This window comes from Mustela erminea, chromosome 14 (genome assembly GCF_009829155.1).
Source record: "Mustela erminea isolate mMusErm1 chromosome 14, mMusErm1.Pri, whole genome shotgun sequence".
In the NCBI taxonomy this organism is placed as follows: domain Eukaryota; kingdom Metazoa; phylum Chordata; class Mammalia; order Carnivora; family Mustelidae; genus Mustela; species Mustela erminea.
Window position 1 is genome coordinate 55,576,456 of NC_045627.1, and position 16,532 is coordinate 55,592,987.

Below are 16,532 nucleotides of genomic sequence, written 5' to 3' on the forward strand. Positions count from 1 at the left end.
CATCCCCAAATGCTTGGAATTTGAAAAATATCTTTATTTTACATCTGGTGATTATATCTTTAGGGCAGTGCCGATTGTTTGTCTTACAGACTGCCTTGAATGATAAGCAGTCCCGTGAGCCTAGGCCTGTGTGTTCCCTGGCCTGCACCGACGTGCCCGTGGGCGATAGGGCCTCCAGTGTTAGTTTTTCTGTGTGAACTGACAAGATGGGACACTGTGTTCGCAATTGGGTGTGACCTGCCAAAGAATTAGGAAGCTTTGGGCGAAGTCTGCAAATCATTTTTTTTTTAAAGATTTTATTTATTTATTTGACAGACAGAGATCACACGTAGGCAGAGAGGCAGGCAGAGAGAGAGAAAGGGAAGCAGGCTCCCTGCTGAGCAGAGAGCCCGATGCGGGGCTCGATTCCCAGACCCTGGGATCATGACCTGAGTCGAAGGCAGAGGCTTAAACCCCACTGAGCCACCCAGGTGCCCCTGCAAATCATTTTTAATGCTTGTAGCAATATAACCGTTAGTACAGGGATTCTCAAATTTTAAGTATTTAAGGGTCATCTGGGAAGATTTTTCAAAATGCACTCTGGGGACACCTGGGTGGCTCAGTCGGGTAAGTGTCTGCCTTCAGCTCAGACCATGATCCCCTGGTCCTGGGATCTGGCAGTGTTGGGCTTCCTGCTCAGTGGGGAGTCTGCTTCTCCCTCGCCCTCTTCCCCTTCTCTGCCTGGTCTCTCTCCCAAATAAATAAAAAAAAATCTTTTTTTTTTTTTAAAAGTGCATTCTGGGACCTCAGACCTAGAGTTTTGGATTTAGAAGGTCTTGGGAGAAGTCCCCTCTTTAAGCAAACTGTCCAGGTTATTCTAAGACCTGTGGCTTATACCACACTTTAAGATACTCAGTATTATAAGCATCTTCTTCAATAAAAGCCATCTGACATCTGAAATGCCACTAAAGTAATTGTGCTGGGCTAAGTTTGAGAACAAAGAATTTGATTTGCAAAAAGAAAACTGTCTTTAGGGGCACCTGGGTGGCTCAGTGGGTTAAGCCTCTGCCTTCGGCTCAGGTCATGATCTCAGTGTCCTGGGATCAAGCCCCACATCGGGCTCTCTGCTCAGCAGGGAGCCTGCTTCCTCCTCTGTCTTTCTGCCTGCCTGTCTGCCTACTTGTGATCTCTGTCTGTCAAATAAATAAATAAAATCTTAAAAAAAAAAAAGAAAGAAAGAAAGAAAAGAAAACTGTCTTTGGCTCACATCATTTCTAGGGACCGCCCCCCCAATTGAACAGGAATAAACATAATTCAATAAAAATTCTTTTTTTAAAGATTTTATTTATTTACTTGACAGAGATCACAAGTAGGCAGAGAGTCAGGCAGAGAGAGAGGAGGAAGCAGGCTCCCTGCTGAGCAGAGAGCCGGATGTGGGGCTGGATCCCAGGACCCTGAGATCATGACCTGAGTCGAAGGCAGAGGCTTTAACCCACTGAGCCACCCAGGCACCCCAATAAAAAATTCTTTTTAAAAACTATTTTTAAGGATGGGAATAGATTTAGAAGACAAGGTGTTTATAATATAAATTTTAATCATGACATAATGATAGGTCTTTTTAAAAAATTAGCTATTGAAAAGAGGTGTTTACTCATTGAAAAAATTGCATCACCACTCAAAAATTTAAACCTATTGAGAATACTAAAAACCAAATACCATTATTTCTATATACCTTTCTCCCAAAATTTATCATTGAAAGGTTTAGTTAAAAAAAAAAATCACATCAAGATGAACTGGTTTTTATGGAAAACATAAATATTCAAAAGTAACATGAGTTAAGAAATGCAAGTTATTGAATAAAATAGAAAACATCTATTTCAGGGTGCCTGGGTGGCTCAGTGGGTTAAGCCTCTGCCTTCGGCTCGGGTCATGATCCCAGAGTCCTGGGATCGAGCCCCATATCGGGCTCTCTGCTCGGCAAGGAACCTGCTTCTCCCTCTCTCTCTGTCTGCCTCTCTGCCTGCCTGTGATCTCTGTCTGTCAAATAAATAAACAAAAATCTTTAAAAAAAAAAGAAAAGAAAAGAAAAGAAAACATCTATTTCATTTCATAAGAGAGAAAACCGACACAAAAATCAACAAAAGTAATTTTGGCATGGGTCTTCACAATGACAAGTCACTATTTTGTAGAGTCAAGTATTTTTTCCTGGATAAGGTGAAATACATATTTTAACCACACAGAAGTTTAGTCAATACATTTTGTTGTGTTTTGTTTTGTTTTAAAAATTTTATTTATTTATTTGTCAGAGAGAGAGAGAGCACATACAGGCAGGAGGAGTGGCAGGCAGAGGGAGAAACAGACTCCCCACTGAGCAGGAAGCCACATCGTGGGATGTGGGGCTCCATCCCAGGACCCCGGAATCATGACCTGAGCTGAAGGAAGATGTTTAACTGACTGAGCCTCTCAGGCATCCCTGTTGTGTGTTTTATAAGGACTCCAGTGTGGTTGGTGTAGAACGTGAAGGAAGCATGGAGAACAAAGAAAGAAAGAAGGCCAAATGGAAGAATGTTCATATTAACTGAATGACAAGGAAGGAAGGCACCTGAGCTAGGACCTCAGACCAGCCAATGTGAACTTGTGAAGAAATTTCGGTGAGATGAACTGTAGGCGTGGTAGTTGCACAGCCAGGCTTTGCCTCCATACACAAACCCTTCTGGAGAATGGAAGCAAACATCTGGATCATTTGGACCCAAAGAAGCCTTGAGTTTCCCCAGAAGGCCGTTTCAGGGTTCTGGATTATTGGCAAGAGATCAGGGGAGTGTTCCTTTACCTCTTCAAGCCTCAGTCTTTTCTCCTGGCCAGTGACGCTAGGAACCCCCACCTCCTTCGTTGTCTGAGTGGATCCAAGGTGGTTGCAGGACAGCCAAGCACATGAGGGCTTCATCTGTCAGCGCTGTCATTGTTAGAAACTCCTTTCTGTGTCAACACCTTTTATTCCCATGTGGTAGCTTTGAAAGGGCAGGCCCAGGGCCCCTCATAGAAGCTCGGGTTTGGAGGGTGTGAAAGAGGGAGGGGGTTCCCAGCCCTCCCTCTTCCTTCAGTGCTAGGTCACAACCTTGTGAGAGTTGAAGGGAGTTCAAAGAAGGCTTAAGATCTGGCACCTTCCTAAGGGACATTTTTTAAACAATTGTTTAGCATTTATTTGGGAATTTTAAAATTAGAATGACAGTGGAAAGCCTAATTTCCACTTCTCATACTTGGTGGCCTGGCTTTGGGCAAGGCCTTTAGCATAGTTTTGCAATTTACCACTTGAGTGATCAAAGTTAACTGCTCCTGAGGTACACTGGCAAGACTTACTGCTTCCACCTAAGTTCTCTTGTGGCACTGAACCAACGAATACAAGCTGACCTTCGAACAGGAGCAGTAATTTATCAGGAATTAACCTTATGTAACGAATTTATAAATCCCTAGGTCTTAGAGTTTGTATGCCACGGTATTTTGAATTTGCTCAGCATCCCAAAACTAGGCAGTTTGGTGATTCCTTTTTAAACAAATCTTAATGCCATCTACCCTTTAAAAATGTTCATTTCTTATATCCAAGTGAGGTTACGTCTTGGTAGTATCTTTCTCGATGGCCACCCAAACAGATTTTGCCACAGATGAAACTGTCCTTAGGGTTCTCTGAGAACAAGATTTATAATGGACAGAGATCCGACAGCCTGATTTTGCCCCACACACCTCACGCTTCCATTCACCATCATCGCTGTGACCGTCACAGCCAGCGGAGGTCGGACATGGGCCGTAGGATGCAGGCTAAATGATGGGAAGAGTTGTGTAATCAACTAAGTGTGCAGGGCAGAGCCAATAAAACTCAATTTTCCTGGACAACCAGAAGTTGCTATAAATTGTGTGGGTAGGATCTATAGATAATTGCCTCCCTTCTCCCCTCCAGTTTGCCTGTCTAAACATTGTGAAATAACTACTTGATAAATTCAATGTTGATATTGGCACACACAGAGGTAGACAGGAATGACTGCTCTTTTCAAAATTTATCAATCCAATATAACTAGTAATCAAACTCCAAAGGAGAATGCTTAAAACTGTTCCTGTTTAAAATTCACAATTGCATTTAACTTGCCTGATTTCAACCCACACACTTCTGGAGCTCAGTACGAAAACACTTTTGGTCTGTATTTAAAATAATGTGTCACTTGCCAAACTATTCAAATATCTAATTTAGAAATATACTCTGACAAAATTACAGTTTTGATATAAACTCCAGATTCATTACTTGCACAGTTAACTTGGGGTCTCTTTCCCCCTACACCACATATACAACACACACACACACACACACACACACACACACACACCCCATAAATGCTAGAAAATAGTCTAGAAAACACAGTCTGAGAACAGAATAGAAAACATATTTACTATGTCAGGGTAAATAAACCTGATTAGTTAATGGAAAACAATTATTTTAGAATTTATAGTTTGGTTTTTTTTTTTTTAAAGATTTTATTTATTTATTTGACAGACAGAGATCACAAGTAAGCAGAGAGGCAGGCAGAGAGAGACAGAAGAGGAAGCAGGCTCCCTGCGGAGCAGACAGCCAGATGTGGGGCTCGATCCCAGGGTCCTGGGATCATGACCTGAGCTGAAGGCAGAGGCTTTAACCCACTGAGCCACTCAGGCACCCCTATAGTTTTCTTTAAAAGTAAAATTTAGGTATCTCTTAAAGACACACAATGTCCACCTGTCTCACATACGGCATGTGCTAAAATAGACACAATTCTTCAGCCGTGTCATGGCGGCCAAATGGCATAAATTCTTCAGATGCCAAACTTGGCTAAAATAGCAACAGTAAATCTCCCTGAACAGAGTGAAGGGAGGAAGAGAAGAGAGAAGAGAAAGTGCAATATATTAAGAAAGGTCCAGTTTTTTCATGTTGCTTTATGACCTAAGGGAAAATTTAAAACTCTCCTTAATCTGCAATTGCAAAAAGGAAATCGATTTGTTTAAAAAACAAAAGCAAAAAAATACCCAGCAATTTACACAACTGGGGCTGAGGCTTTTTGCCTTTATATCACAGTGTCCCTACTGTCAACACATCAGCTTTGGGCCATACAAATTTTACTAAATGCACTTGGTGGTTGTGTCTAAAAATGTGATCATTCAAGAAATGTACAAGGAAAAGGAGGTGGAAAAGCAAAATAACAAGTAGACTATGTAACAAAATTAAAAATGATGTCAGGTTAAAAAAGAACATCTGATTATTAACATACATATTTTCACTTTTGTGCAATACTCAAAGGATTTTTTTCAATCTTTGATTTTAACTTGCTTTTGAAAAATGACTTCACTGAAATATAATTCATATGCCCATTTACTGGAATAAAATCCATATGCCCATTTAAAGTATATAACTTTGGACACCTGGGTGGCTCAGCCAGTTGAGCGTCCCAGTCTTGGTTTTGGCTCAGGTCATGATCTCATGGGTTGTGGGATTGAGCCCCATGTCAGGCTCCATGCTCCATGGGGAGTCTGCTTGAGATTCTTCCTCTCCCTCTGTCCTGCCCAGCAAGTGTGCTCACTCATTCTCTCTCCCCCCAATAAATAAGTAAATCTTAAAAAAAAAAAATAAAGTGTATAACTCAAAGATTTCTAGTTGAGTTGTATAACCACTACTACCTCAATCAATTTTTCATCACCCAAAAAAGGAACCCTCTTTTTTGTTAGCAACAACTCTTCATTTCTCCCAAACCCCTAGCCCTAGAAAACCACTAATCTACTTTCTATATGTATAGATTTGCCTATTTTGGACATTTTATATAAATGGACTCATACAATACATGGTCTTTTGTGACTGGCTTCTTTCACTCCACATAATATTTTCAGAGTTTGTCCATGCTGTCATAGGCATCCATACGTCATTCCTTTTTACAGACAAATAATATTTACAGCCATAATTTCCCCCCTAAGCACAACTTCAACTGCATCCAATACAGTTTTGACATGTATTGTCATTGTCATTGATCTCAAAGCATTTTCTGAGTTCCTATGTAATTTCTTCTTTGACCCATTGATTATCTAGGTGTGTATTAATTTTCATATATTTATGAATTCCCCAAATTTCTTTTGTTATTGATATCGAATTGAATTCTATTGTCATCAGAGAATATAACTAGAATGACTTCAATCTCTTCAAGCTTGATGAGGCTGGTTGAATGTCCTAAGCATGTGGTCCATTCTGGTCCACGTGCTCTGAAGGAGAAGGTGCATTCTGCAGCTGTCTTATAGGGTCTTCCTGTGTTCTGCTAGTGTTTTATAGATGTCTGTTAAGTCTGCTTGGTATATAGCGTTGTTTGGGTCTTATATTTTCTTGTTGATCTTCTGACTAATTGTTCTATGCGCTTTGCGAGGAGGGATATTGAAATCTCCACCTGTTGTTGAATTTTCTATTCCTCTCTTCAGTTCTACCCATTTTTGCCCCATATAATTTAGGGCTATGTTATTTTATTTTTAATTATAAATTTTTTTTCTCACTTGATAATAGTTCTTTGCCTAAATTCTTATGAGGTAATTTTCAGGAAGTCTTGTAAGAGACTCTGAGAGGACAACTATTTTTAAGGATCCATCCCCTGATGGGGATTCTATTGACATATCTTCCAGCTCACTACAACATTTCACATATATTAACAGGTTTAATCCTCCTAACAAGTTTTGTTTGCATTTAACAGTAGAGGAAAGTGAATCACAGAGAAGTTAGCTTGCCTGAACGCATACAGCAGGTGGCTCCAGAGTACCTCATTGCCTCTGATTCTGACCATTCAGATTCCTCCCTCCGCCCCATTCCCAGAATGCTGCAGTCAAGCTTACACTTCAGAGAGTACCTGGGAAGCAACTTCTCTGGAGGATATCACCAATCCCAGAGAAAAGATCCAAAGATACTGACAGGGAGGCTCTCTAAAGAAATGACTGAGCCAGATCAACTTACAGTAAAGTCCAATCAACAATTTCTACCCCTTACTTAAAGTTTCAGATGCCTGGGTGACTCAGAGGGTTAAAGCCTCTGCCTTCGGCTCAGATCATGATCCTGGGATGGAGTCCTGCATCGGGCTCTCTGCTCAGCAGGGAGCCAGCTTCCTCCTCTGTCTCTCTGCCTGCCTGTCTGCCTACTTGTGATTTCTGTCTGTCAAATAAATAAAATCTTCAAAAAAAAAAAAAATCTCAATCAACTTCTGGTCACACAGTGGAGGATCACAAGACATCTAGGGAAAGCCTCTGAAATCAAAGAGAGAGACCAAAACACAGGAAAAGGCAACTTGGAGGAATGATTATTCAAAGATGTAAAAATTTAAAAGACAATGTTATATTTTGAGAAATAAAATACAGGCTACAAAAAGGCATGAAAAGAGCTCTTGTGAACTCCAGCCTTATGGTAGAAATAGTAGCTCTTCTCCATAGAAGAGCTGGAAAATAAAGTTGAAATGAAGCAAAAAGATGAAGATGAAAAACAGAAGAAAAACAATAGGAAAACTAGACAACCAGTATAGGAAGTCCAACATCCAAACAGGAGTAGTTCCTGAAAGAGAGATCAAAGAGGGGATGGAATTACAAAAGAAATAATATTAAAAAATTTTTTCAGGGACAAAGGATACAAATTTCTAGTTTGAAGGAACCCATTATGGAACCAGTTGAGTCAATGAAAATACATTCACACTAAGGCCTATCATTACAGATTTTCAGAATACTGGTGATATGGTGAAGTTTCTTTCAGTAGTTAAAATATTTTTAACCTATTCTCTTACCACTTGTTTGGTCTTTGAGAAGTCCACTGTAGGTCCTAGCATTGTTCCCTGACATGTACAGTCCCCCCAACTCCCTCCTTCTTTCAAAGTTTTCTCTTTGTCTTTGATTTTCTGCAGTTTGAAAGGATTTACCCAGGTATAGATTTTTGGTCTTTATCCTGCTTAGATTATGAAGCTTCCTGGATCTGTGGTTTGGTATCTGTCATTAATTTTGGAAAATTCTCAACTGTTATTACTTCAAATATTTCTTTGGCTCCATTCTCTCTTCTCTTCTGGCATTCTAAGTATATGTATGTTACACTGTTTGAAATGTGCCACAGGTCTTGGGTATTCTGTGCTAACTTTCTCATTATGTTTTCTGTTTGAATTTCTGTTTAGAAGTTTTTATTGACACATCTTCAAGCTCACTGATTCTTTCCTTAGACCATGTTTGGTCTGCTGATGAGCCTATCAAAGGCATCCTTCATTTCTGTTGCAACATTCTTAATTCCTAGGCTTTCCTTTTGATTCCTCATTATATTTTTCCATCTCTCTGTTTACATTGCCAATCAGTTATTTTCCTTTTTCCATTAAAGTCCTTAACGTATTAATCATATTTATGTTAAATTCCTTGATTGGGAATTCCAAAATCTATGTCCTATTGGTGCCTGATGCTTAGTTGGTCTCGTCAGACTATTTTTTTCCTTGCTTCTTAGGTCATATAATCTTTTACAGAAAGCTACATGGGATGCATTATGTAATGGAAACTGAGGTAAGACAGCTTATTGGTGTGAGGTTTATGTGACTCTGGCTAGGAGTTGGGCTGCATTTAATGTTTGCTGTAGCTGTAGGTACCAGAAGCTTCAAATTCCTCTTGTGGCCTTGTTTTTAACTCTCCATTATCTTTGAGCTTTCCTAATAAGTTCTTATTAAATAGAATCTGCACCTTACAGCTCTCTGTCAGCTGCAATCCACTATTATTACACTGAAGCTGTGGTGATGTGGTGGTAGGATATGGCGGGAAGCATCCATAATCTGAAGATGAAATCTCAGTCTTCCTTTCAGTGGGCCTGTGTCCCTGGGCTGTGATCTCAAGTGTTTGCCAGCATTCCCGTTTCCTCAGAAATATGTTTCTCCCTCCTCTTCCCCAGCAACCCCTCTCCAAGCCTTGGTTGAGATAAGGATGCAGCAGGAGGCTGACATTAGGTAACTTCCTTTCGCCCTGGGGTGAGATAAGTCTCTGATAAACTCCTATCTCCTGGAAAACAGCCCTTTTTCATGCAGAGCACTCTAGACGTATTTCAAAATGGTTTCTTTTACTTTCCCGCCTGCCGGAGACTCAGGAGAATTTTTCTTGGCTCTCCACCACAAGAACTGGATGGGGTTCTTAGAGGTACAACCCCTGAAAGTGTGGAGACCCTCCCTAAGACCGTGGGTACCCAGGAATTTCTCACTCTTATGTTAGTCAGTCTCCACGTTTGTCAAAATTGCCATTTAAGTGTCCCACCAGTTTATGAGTGGTAGGTAAATTGATTTCAGCTGTGATTTTCTGTTATTTCTTGTCTCTTCAAATTTCAATGTGGCAGTTTGCTCTGTGTCCTTGATTCTCTGATAGGTCCAAGAAAAGTTATTGATTTTCAGTTTGTTTAGTTCCCCCCCTTCCTTTTAAAATATTTTATTAATTTATTTGTCAGAAAAAGAGAGAGCCATGAGCAGGGAGGACGGGCAGAGGGAGAAGGAGAAGCAGACACCCCCCCTCCGCCCCCGCCATGAGCAGGGAGCCCAATGCAGGGCTTGACCCTAGCACCATAGAAACACAACCTGAGCCTAAGGCAGATGCTTACCCAACTGAGCCACCCAGGTACCCCAGCTTTTTACTGATAAGGATGGGAGTAATGAATTGTAAGCTCTTTACATGTTAGGGCTGAAACCAGAAGTTGAAAATTTTCTAAAAGCTTCTAGAAAAGAGAGGAAAAATAGTCACATAGGAAGATCAGGAGCCAAAATGATAGTGTTTCTCACAGCAATGCTGGATGCTTGGCAATAATAGGGTTATGCCTTCAAAAATCCTGAAGGAAAATATCTAACCTAAAATTCTTTATTTTGCCAAACTATCAATTGAGTATGAGCATAGAATAAAAATATTTTTAGAAAGTTTTAGACATACAACTACTCAAATCTTTCCCTTTATCACCCTTCCCTTTCTCTGGGAAGCTGCTATGCTTAGAATAGTGAAATAAAACAAGACAGACCAGCAGCCAATGTTGAAAAATGAATTCCTGATAAAAAATACAACCAGGCATCATTGGTTGGAATGCTGAGCATACCCCTCTCCAAAATCCTCCAACTAGGACCATCTCTGTGGCTATGAGTCTTAGCTACAACCTTGGTGGTCTGACATGTCCAAGTATACCCTTTTCCTGCCCTTGGCTTTGCCTTTACACCTGAGAAAGCACCATTTGTCATGAATAAAGTATAAAGAGAAAGAGGGGGAGAAAAAGAAAACATGGGTACTGCAGCTTTTCATAGTCTTCTGGAACTTTTAAACTTTTTAGATTATATGCATATAAAACTTCCTAAAATTAAAAAAAAATACTTAAATGTAAGAAGATGAATTCTAACTGTAGACTGGTTGAGAATTATTTGGTGACAACATTAACTGAAATCACCTCAATTAATTCCAATTTGGAATGCTTGGTGTTTACCTGATGGAGTGAGCATAAAAAGAGGCAAAGAGTTTTCATACAAATTTTCTTTTATTTTTGTATTGCAAGTGATGAATACTTATAAACTAACCTTTTAAAGTTGACCATAAAAGGCACTACATAAATGGTTACACTGTGGCATCACCAATATAACACCTTTTGGAAAATAGAAACAAGTAAGTGAGGTCATTGTGAGAATAGGAACTTCTGGCTTGGTTAAAAAAAAAAAAAAAGTCTAGCGTCAATATCGTAAGTAGATTCAGAAAGTGCTGTGTGTCAAATTTGGTGTGCTCTGGAAACCACGAAATGACCCTGGCCAGGACAAAGGCAATGACAATAAAGATTCAAGTGAACAGCCTAAATAATATTGTTTCATAAAATGAGTGAGTAGTACAAAGAGGGCATTATTAGATTAATCTATTGTTTCATGTAACATATGGTTTTAAATTCACATGGGAACTAAATTAAATATTCTAAGTAAAATAAAATGAATTAGCTCTCAAACTCTTTCCCAATAACATCTTTCATTTTCATTGAGGAGGTAGTAATAAATAAAAGCAAGAAACACCTGAGGGTCATTCCTCAAATGCTGAGGCCATGATTTCATATTTGTATCTTGTGCCCAGCTTCCTAAGGAAGTCCTTTGCCTTCCTCTCTGCCACATCACCCTGTTTTTCTTCCCTTTGCGGCATTGACCACTAACCGCTATTTTCCTGTTTATTTGTTGGCTTGCATGCTTGAAGTCTACCTCCCTCATGAGAATGGAAGCCTGATGAAAGGAGGGACCATGCTGTCCTACAACTGAATGTCTCCAGAAGGTTACCCAATCAGTGCCTCCCAGATCACAGGCATTCAGTCAAAATTAAATCCATGAAGAGTGAATCACGAGCATCTGGTAGACCCAGTAGAAACTGTGGGTTAATTCAGTTTTGCTCACAAATTTGGGGTCATCTGATCACTGGGAGAAAAAGAGCCTTCTCTCCAAACGATTCTTGCAAGGAACAGAGTTAATGGTAATCACGGATGTTGAAATCTCCATAGTCACTAAACAGAATCATAGCAGGGTTGTAGCTATTAGCAGCCTTGGTCCTGTGGGAAAATTCTCAAGACCTTATATAACCCTCCTAGTTACAGAGAAATGTGGTTCACTAAGCAGCTACTGCATGAGGTTGGGCACAATAGAGGAACTAAAGTAAACATGATAATAAAAATGGTGTTATGTATTCAAAAGCACAATAATTGGTCTACTCGTTTACCTCAGTAGGACATTTTGTTCTATTACCACTTTGAAGCCAGATTAATTCTAGTTTCACTTTACCTGAAACTCTTTGAGGGCTCTGCACCGACTACAGAAAACACCAGAATATCATGGAATATGAGTCCTTCCATAATCTGGCTAGTTTCCTCTCTCCCAATATCTGGTTTCTCTCTCCCTAACCAAGGCTCCAACAGAAGCAAACAGCTTCTAAATCCCTGAATAATCTGACCACTGTTTCATCTCTCAATGCCCCTCTCACCCTGCTCTCTCTGCTTGTGAAGCCCTCCTCTCCAGGCCCACTCAGTGGTTTCTACTCATTGGCTAAGACTCTATGGAAACTTCTAGAACCCTTTCCTCCAGGAGAAGTGACCAATTCCTCCTTCAGGAGCAGCTTCTACTCTCACGTACAGCCTTCATATTGGGCCTGGCCTACAGTGGCTCCCCAAACTACATTTCCTGTCGCTCTTCCCATTATTTACTCCACACACGCTGGAATCCTTGCAGTTCTTCAAAACCTTCATTCTCATTTGCCAGGAGTAAAAAATGATCTCCCAGGGATTTATACGGTATATTCCCAACTTCATCTGACTGCTCGAACATCTCCCCTTGTAGGAGAAGTTGTCTTTAACCACTCTATCAAAGAAGAATCTCTTCCCTTCCACTTTCTAAATACAACTACCTCCTTTCCAGCCCTTACCCTGCCTCATTTTCTCCTTGTAGTACTGATCTAGCATTATCTACTTAGTGATTATATGTCTTCCTTCTAGAATGTAAGCTCTGTGAGGATGGGTCTTTGTTTTGTTCACTGCTGTACATATTGGTGAATGAACGAATGACACCTGTGATATTTTACAATATGAACTGGTTTGAGACCTGTCTTCCTTGCTGAATGGCAGGGGTTACAGCCAATTCCTCTTGGAAATTCCTCAGCTCCTTCCTGGCACAAAGTTACTTCTTATTCTTTGTATGAACAGATGATGTCAAGCATAAATTACCTGTAACAAGAGTTCCCAACAAAGGGACTCTGAACCCACATATATTACCTAAACTGTAGAATACAACATATCGCCACAATTCCCTTTATCTAAAATTCTTGAGACCAGATGTCTTTCAAAATTCAGAATTGTCCACTCCATAGTACAGCCCTCACTAGAGCCTGGGGCAGTACCCTGTAATCAAACACATTAGAAGTTTTGCACCAAAACATGCTAAGAGTCCTACAGAGATTGATATATAATGCTCAAGTCAGCTTTTTCCGTCAAGTGACTGTCAGGATACATTTTAAGAGTTTGGAATTTTGGAATTGTGCATACAGAGCTGTGGACATGTACTGGCACAGTGAGATCTGTATCTATGCTGAAATAGGTTCCCTACATTCTAGAAGGGTAGACACCACTGATTTCACATTAGTTTAAAACATCTGTTTTCCTTTTCCCAGTAGCTACCATTTACTGTTTGACAGCCTTTGTGCTAGGCTCTTTAACTATGGAGGCGAAAACTGTTTGTCCTGTTTTATGAATAAGGAAGCTAAGGTTTAGAGAGAGGGTTAGAGTGTTGTCCACACAGCTAGGCAAGGACTAAGCAAGAGCCATACTGAAACTGTCTCACAATTAAAAGCCATACTCTGGACTACCTGACCATCTTGAATTCACACAGTGCAATATAAAAATTCTTTAGTCTCGTCAAGTTCCTTCTTAATGGTGAGCCAAAGGAAAGTCTCTATAATTCAAGTGAATGTAAAATTCCTCAGGATACACGTTTCTCATTACAAAAAAAAAAAGCCCTGCTGTATGTAGCCAACATTTACTGATATTTGTGTAGTGGAATTGATTTTCTCAGCTAAACCAATGTCTTACACATTTGCAATGAAAGATCAAGTGGTTCCAGGTAATTAAAATATTATATAATTACATTAACTTGCCCTGATTCCTTTTGCAGAACCATATCTAAGGTCTACTATTCCCTGACAGAGGAGAATAGGACTGATAGAAGGGAACAGTCAAAAAGGCACTAATGTAGATCATATGTACATTTTTACACTTATCTTTTTTCAAGAACATCTTAGCTGCTTGAATTTTCTTAAGCCAGGTGGAAGTTAATAAAATGTACTTGCGATGACCAAATTTTGAAAAATTTTTTGAATTACCAAATATAGTAATGACATATTGGCAATGAGTCAGTTGTATAAGAACAATAAAGCTATTGAAAAAAAAAATCAATGCATAGAGTTACAGCTTCAACTGAAGATAACCTTATGTGAAAGCCTCAAATTATGAAATGTAGTGTAGCAAAAATACAACACATTCATTTTATGGTACAAAAGCAGGTAATATGGACATGAAGATTAAGAAATGAAAATAACATATACACTAAAAACATCACAACAGAAACAGGCTTTATTTCAACCAGACAAGTGAGAACTTCAATTAACATCAAGTTCTTCAGGACTTGAAGATATGGCAATTAAAGATGGTGCTCAGGAGGCAGAAAAGGAAAGATTCATCATGGAGGAATTGCACTGCCTTCAAAAATCCCTTTCAACAATATGCTCAATTCAAAAGATTACTCAGTTCTAAATCATTAGACCTCATGCGTTTCAGGATTTGTACAAGACTCTCATTTGAAAGTTACCCATCAGTTCCAATGACATCTTTCGAAAAAGAAGAAAAAAATAAGTATCGATAGATCAGTATCATGATTTTTTTTAAATATTAGAAACTGGGATTGAAATACAGTTTTCAGTTTGAAATATTTCAAATGAAAAAATGTTATTATTTAAGATGCCTTGTTACAAAGCTCCTATGTACATACGTGTACAAAACAAATAGGTATTATTACCTGACACCTCAACCTGTGACTTCTCCCTCATCTCCCAATGTGAACAGTTAATCTACTGGGAGACTTTACCCGGGAAGTTCCAAAGTCCTGCATAAGGATTTGCTGCCATTCATAGGCTGGGCATGAGCGAGGACATTTCATCAGAGAAACATTTCAATGTACTATAACCTAACAGAAAATAAATCCAACAAAACATTGCATATTCATAAGGGTTAAGACAAAATTGCGTGTCATTTTCAACTTTTGCCTGACTCATAAAATTCGTGAACACTTTCAGAGTTTTCTCAGCAAGGGCACTTTCGAGAGCTTTCGATCTCGTGCTTAACTTTGTATGGAGTTGGTCAGCACCTTGATTGATAGGAACAGCTGGGTTAAAGAAAGGTATTGAGGAGGAGAGGGAGTCATTTGAGGACAGAAACAGGGGGAAGGACTTTCTTTCTCCATAAGACATTCCAACAGGGAAAAAAAAAAAAAAAACAAGACGAGAAAAGGTATATAAACAAACAAACAAAATCGTGTTCACAGTAAAACATGCCAGATTTGTAGTTTCATTTGAAACCAACAGCAGATCATGAAACGTCATGAAGAATATAAGTAAAGGTAGAATCTCCTAGAGTCATTACTAAATGAAGTTAAAATTACCACACTGATCAGTAAACCCCAGAAGAAAAATAAACAGCACTTACATTTCGGGTCCTTCTTATACATCATTCAACTTTTCAAGGTTAATGCATAAAATTCGTAGGTTTGGCCTCGCTGCACAAATGTTGTTTTTTTTTTTTAAAAATACCGTATACAGAAAAAACTCTTGTATTCCCCATTTTGAATCATCAGCTCAAAACCCAAGAGTAAAAGATCAGCTAGAAGGATTTTAAATTATTTACAAATCCAGCAGGTTCGTCCGCCGTAATGGCTTGGCTTCCGTCCCACAGCGCGGCATCTCCCTCCTCCGGCAGTAGCTCTGAGTTCTCTGTTCTCCCAGAAGGCTCTTCCACCCACCGGTCATCACTACTGGTCATCAGTCATCTTGAACAGTTCCAGCAGCGCCCCAACAGCTCCGAAATAACCCTACAAGAGCAATGCGAAAATGCGCCCCTGATGATCCCTAAACAGCCAAATGCCTACTGTGTTGAATACTTCTAGGAATGCCACCCCCTAAAAGCCTGCTGCCCCCTTAAAACCTAAACTTGACCATGCACCATAGAATAAGTCATAATATTTATTAGATACACCTGTTTTTCTATCTTAACTACGTTAACCGATGTAAATAAAGCCCTAAGGGAAACATCTGGCACCTAGTCGGACTACATGAGGGCTGTTGTTGTTAGAATTACATGACTGCATTTTAACCTGTGCCAGGGCAAAATTCATACTATGACTCCCATTTTGCTGATGAGAAATGGAAGGTAATAAAGTGAATTTCCCATTCCCGGTCACACACTTGTGCCAGGGCTCAACCCCGAATCCGTCAGACTTCAAAGTTGTAGGTCACAGGTGAGAACTCTTAAGCACCCCTCAGCAGAGCTTGGCAAGGCAACTTAATTAACCAGAGCTGCCCTATGCTCATCATCTGTAAAATAAGAGCCCATGTTTCTGTGGAAGTGAAAGGAACCAAAAAATAAAATTTTTTTGGAGAACTTGGTTTCTGAAAGGTCTGAGACTCCACTCCTGTTGCCTGACTTAAGGGGTCACCAACCCAAATGGGTGGCGGCGTGCCAGGCCCGGCAGTTCTGTGACAGGATCTCTGCTTTGGCTGCTGCCAGCTAACATTTATTGAGGCCTCATTAGATCCTAACAATTGTTCTAAGCACTTCACATGAATTTACTTATTAATCTGCACAATAACCTTATGAGACAAATATTATTATCACCCCATGTTACAGAGACTAAAACAAAGATGGAGAGGTAGAGTCATTGTCTAAGGACGCCTTGTCAGTCAACAGACACTGTCTTATCTGC

The 16,532-nt window shown here is 39.7% G+C and overlaps 1 protein-coding gene across 10 annotated transcripts in view; it reads right to left on the reverse strand.

Annotated features, from left to right (window-relative positions):
* Positions 1-14,109: 14,109 nt before the first annotated feature.
* Positions 14,110-16,532, reverse strand: part of PANK1 (pantothenate kinase 1) — a 109,168-nt gene continuing 106,745 nt past the window's right edge. For all 10 annotated transcript variants that reach the window (XM_032312138.1, XM_032312139.1, XM_032312137.1 and 7 more), the window contains one exon: positions 14,110-15,641. In XM_032312138.1, coding sequence (XP_032168029.1) covers positions 15,582-15,641 — 60 coding nt within the window. In that variant the 3' untranslated portion in view covers positions 14,110-15,581. The remainder of the gene's footprint in view (positions 15,642-16,532) is intronic.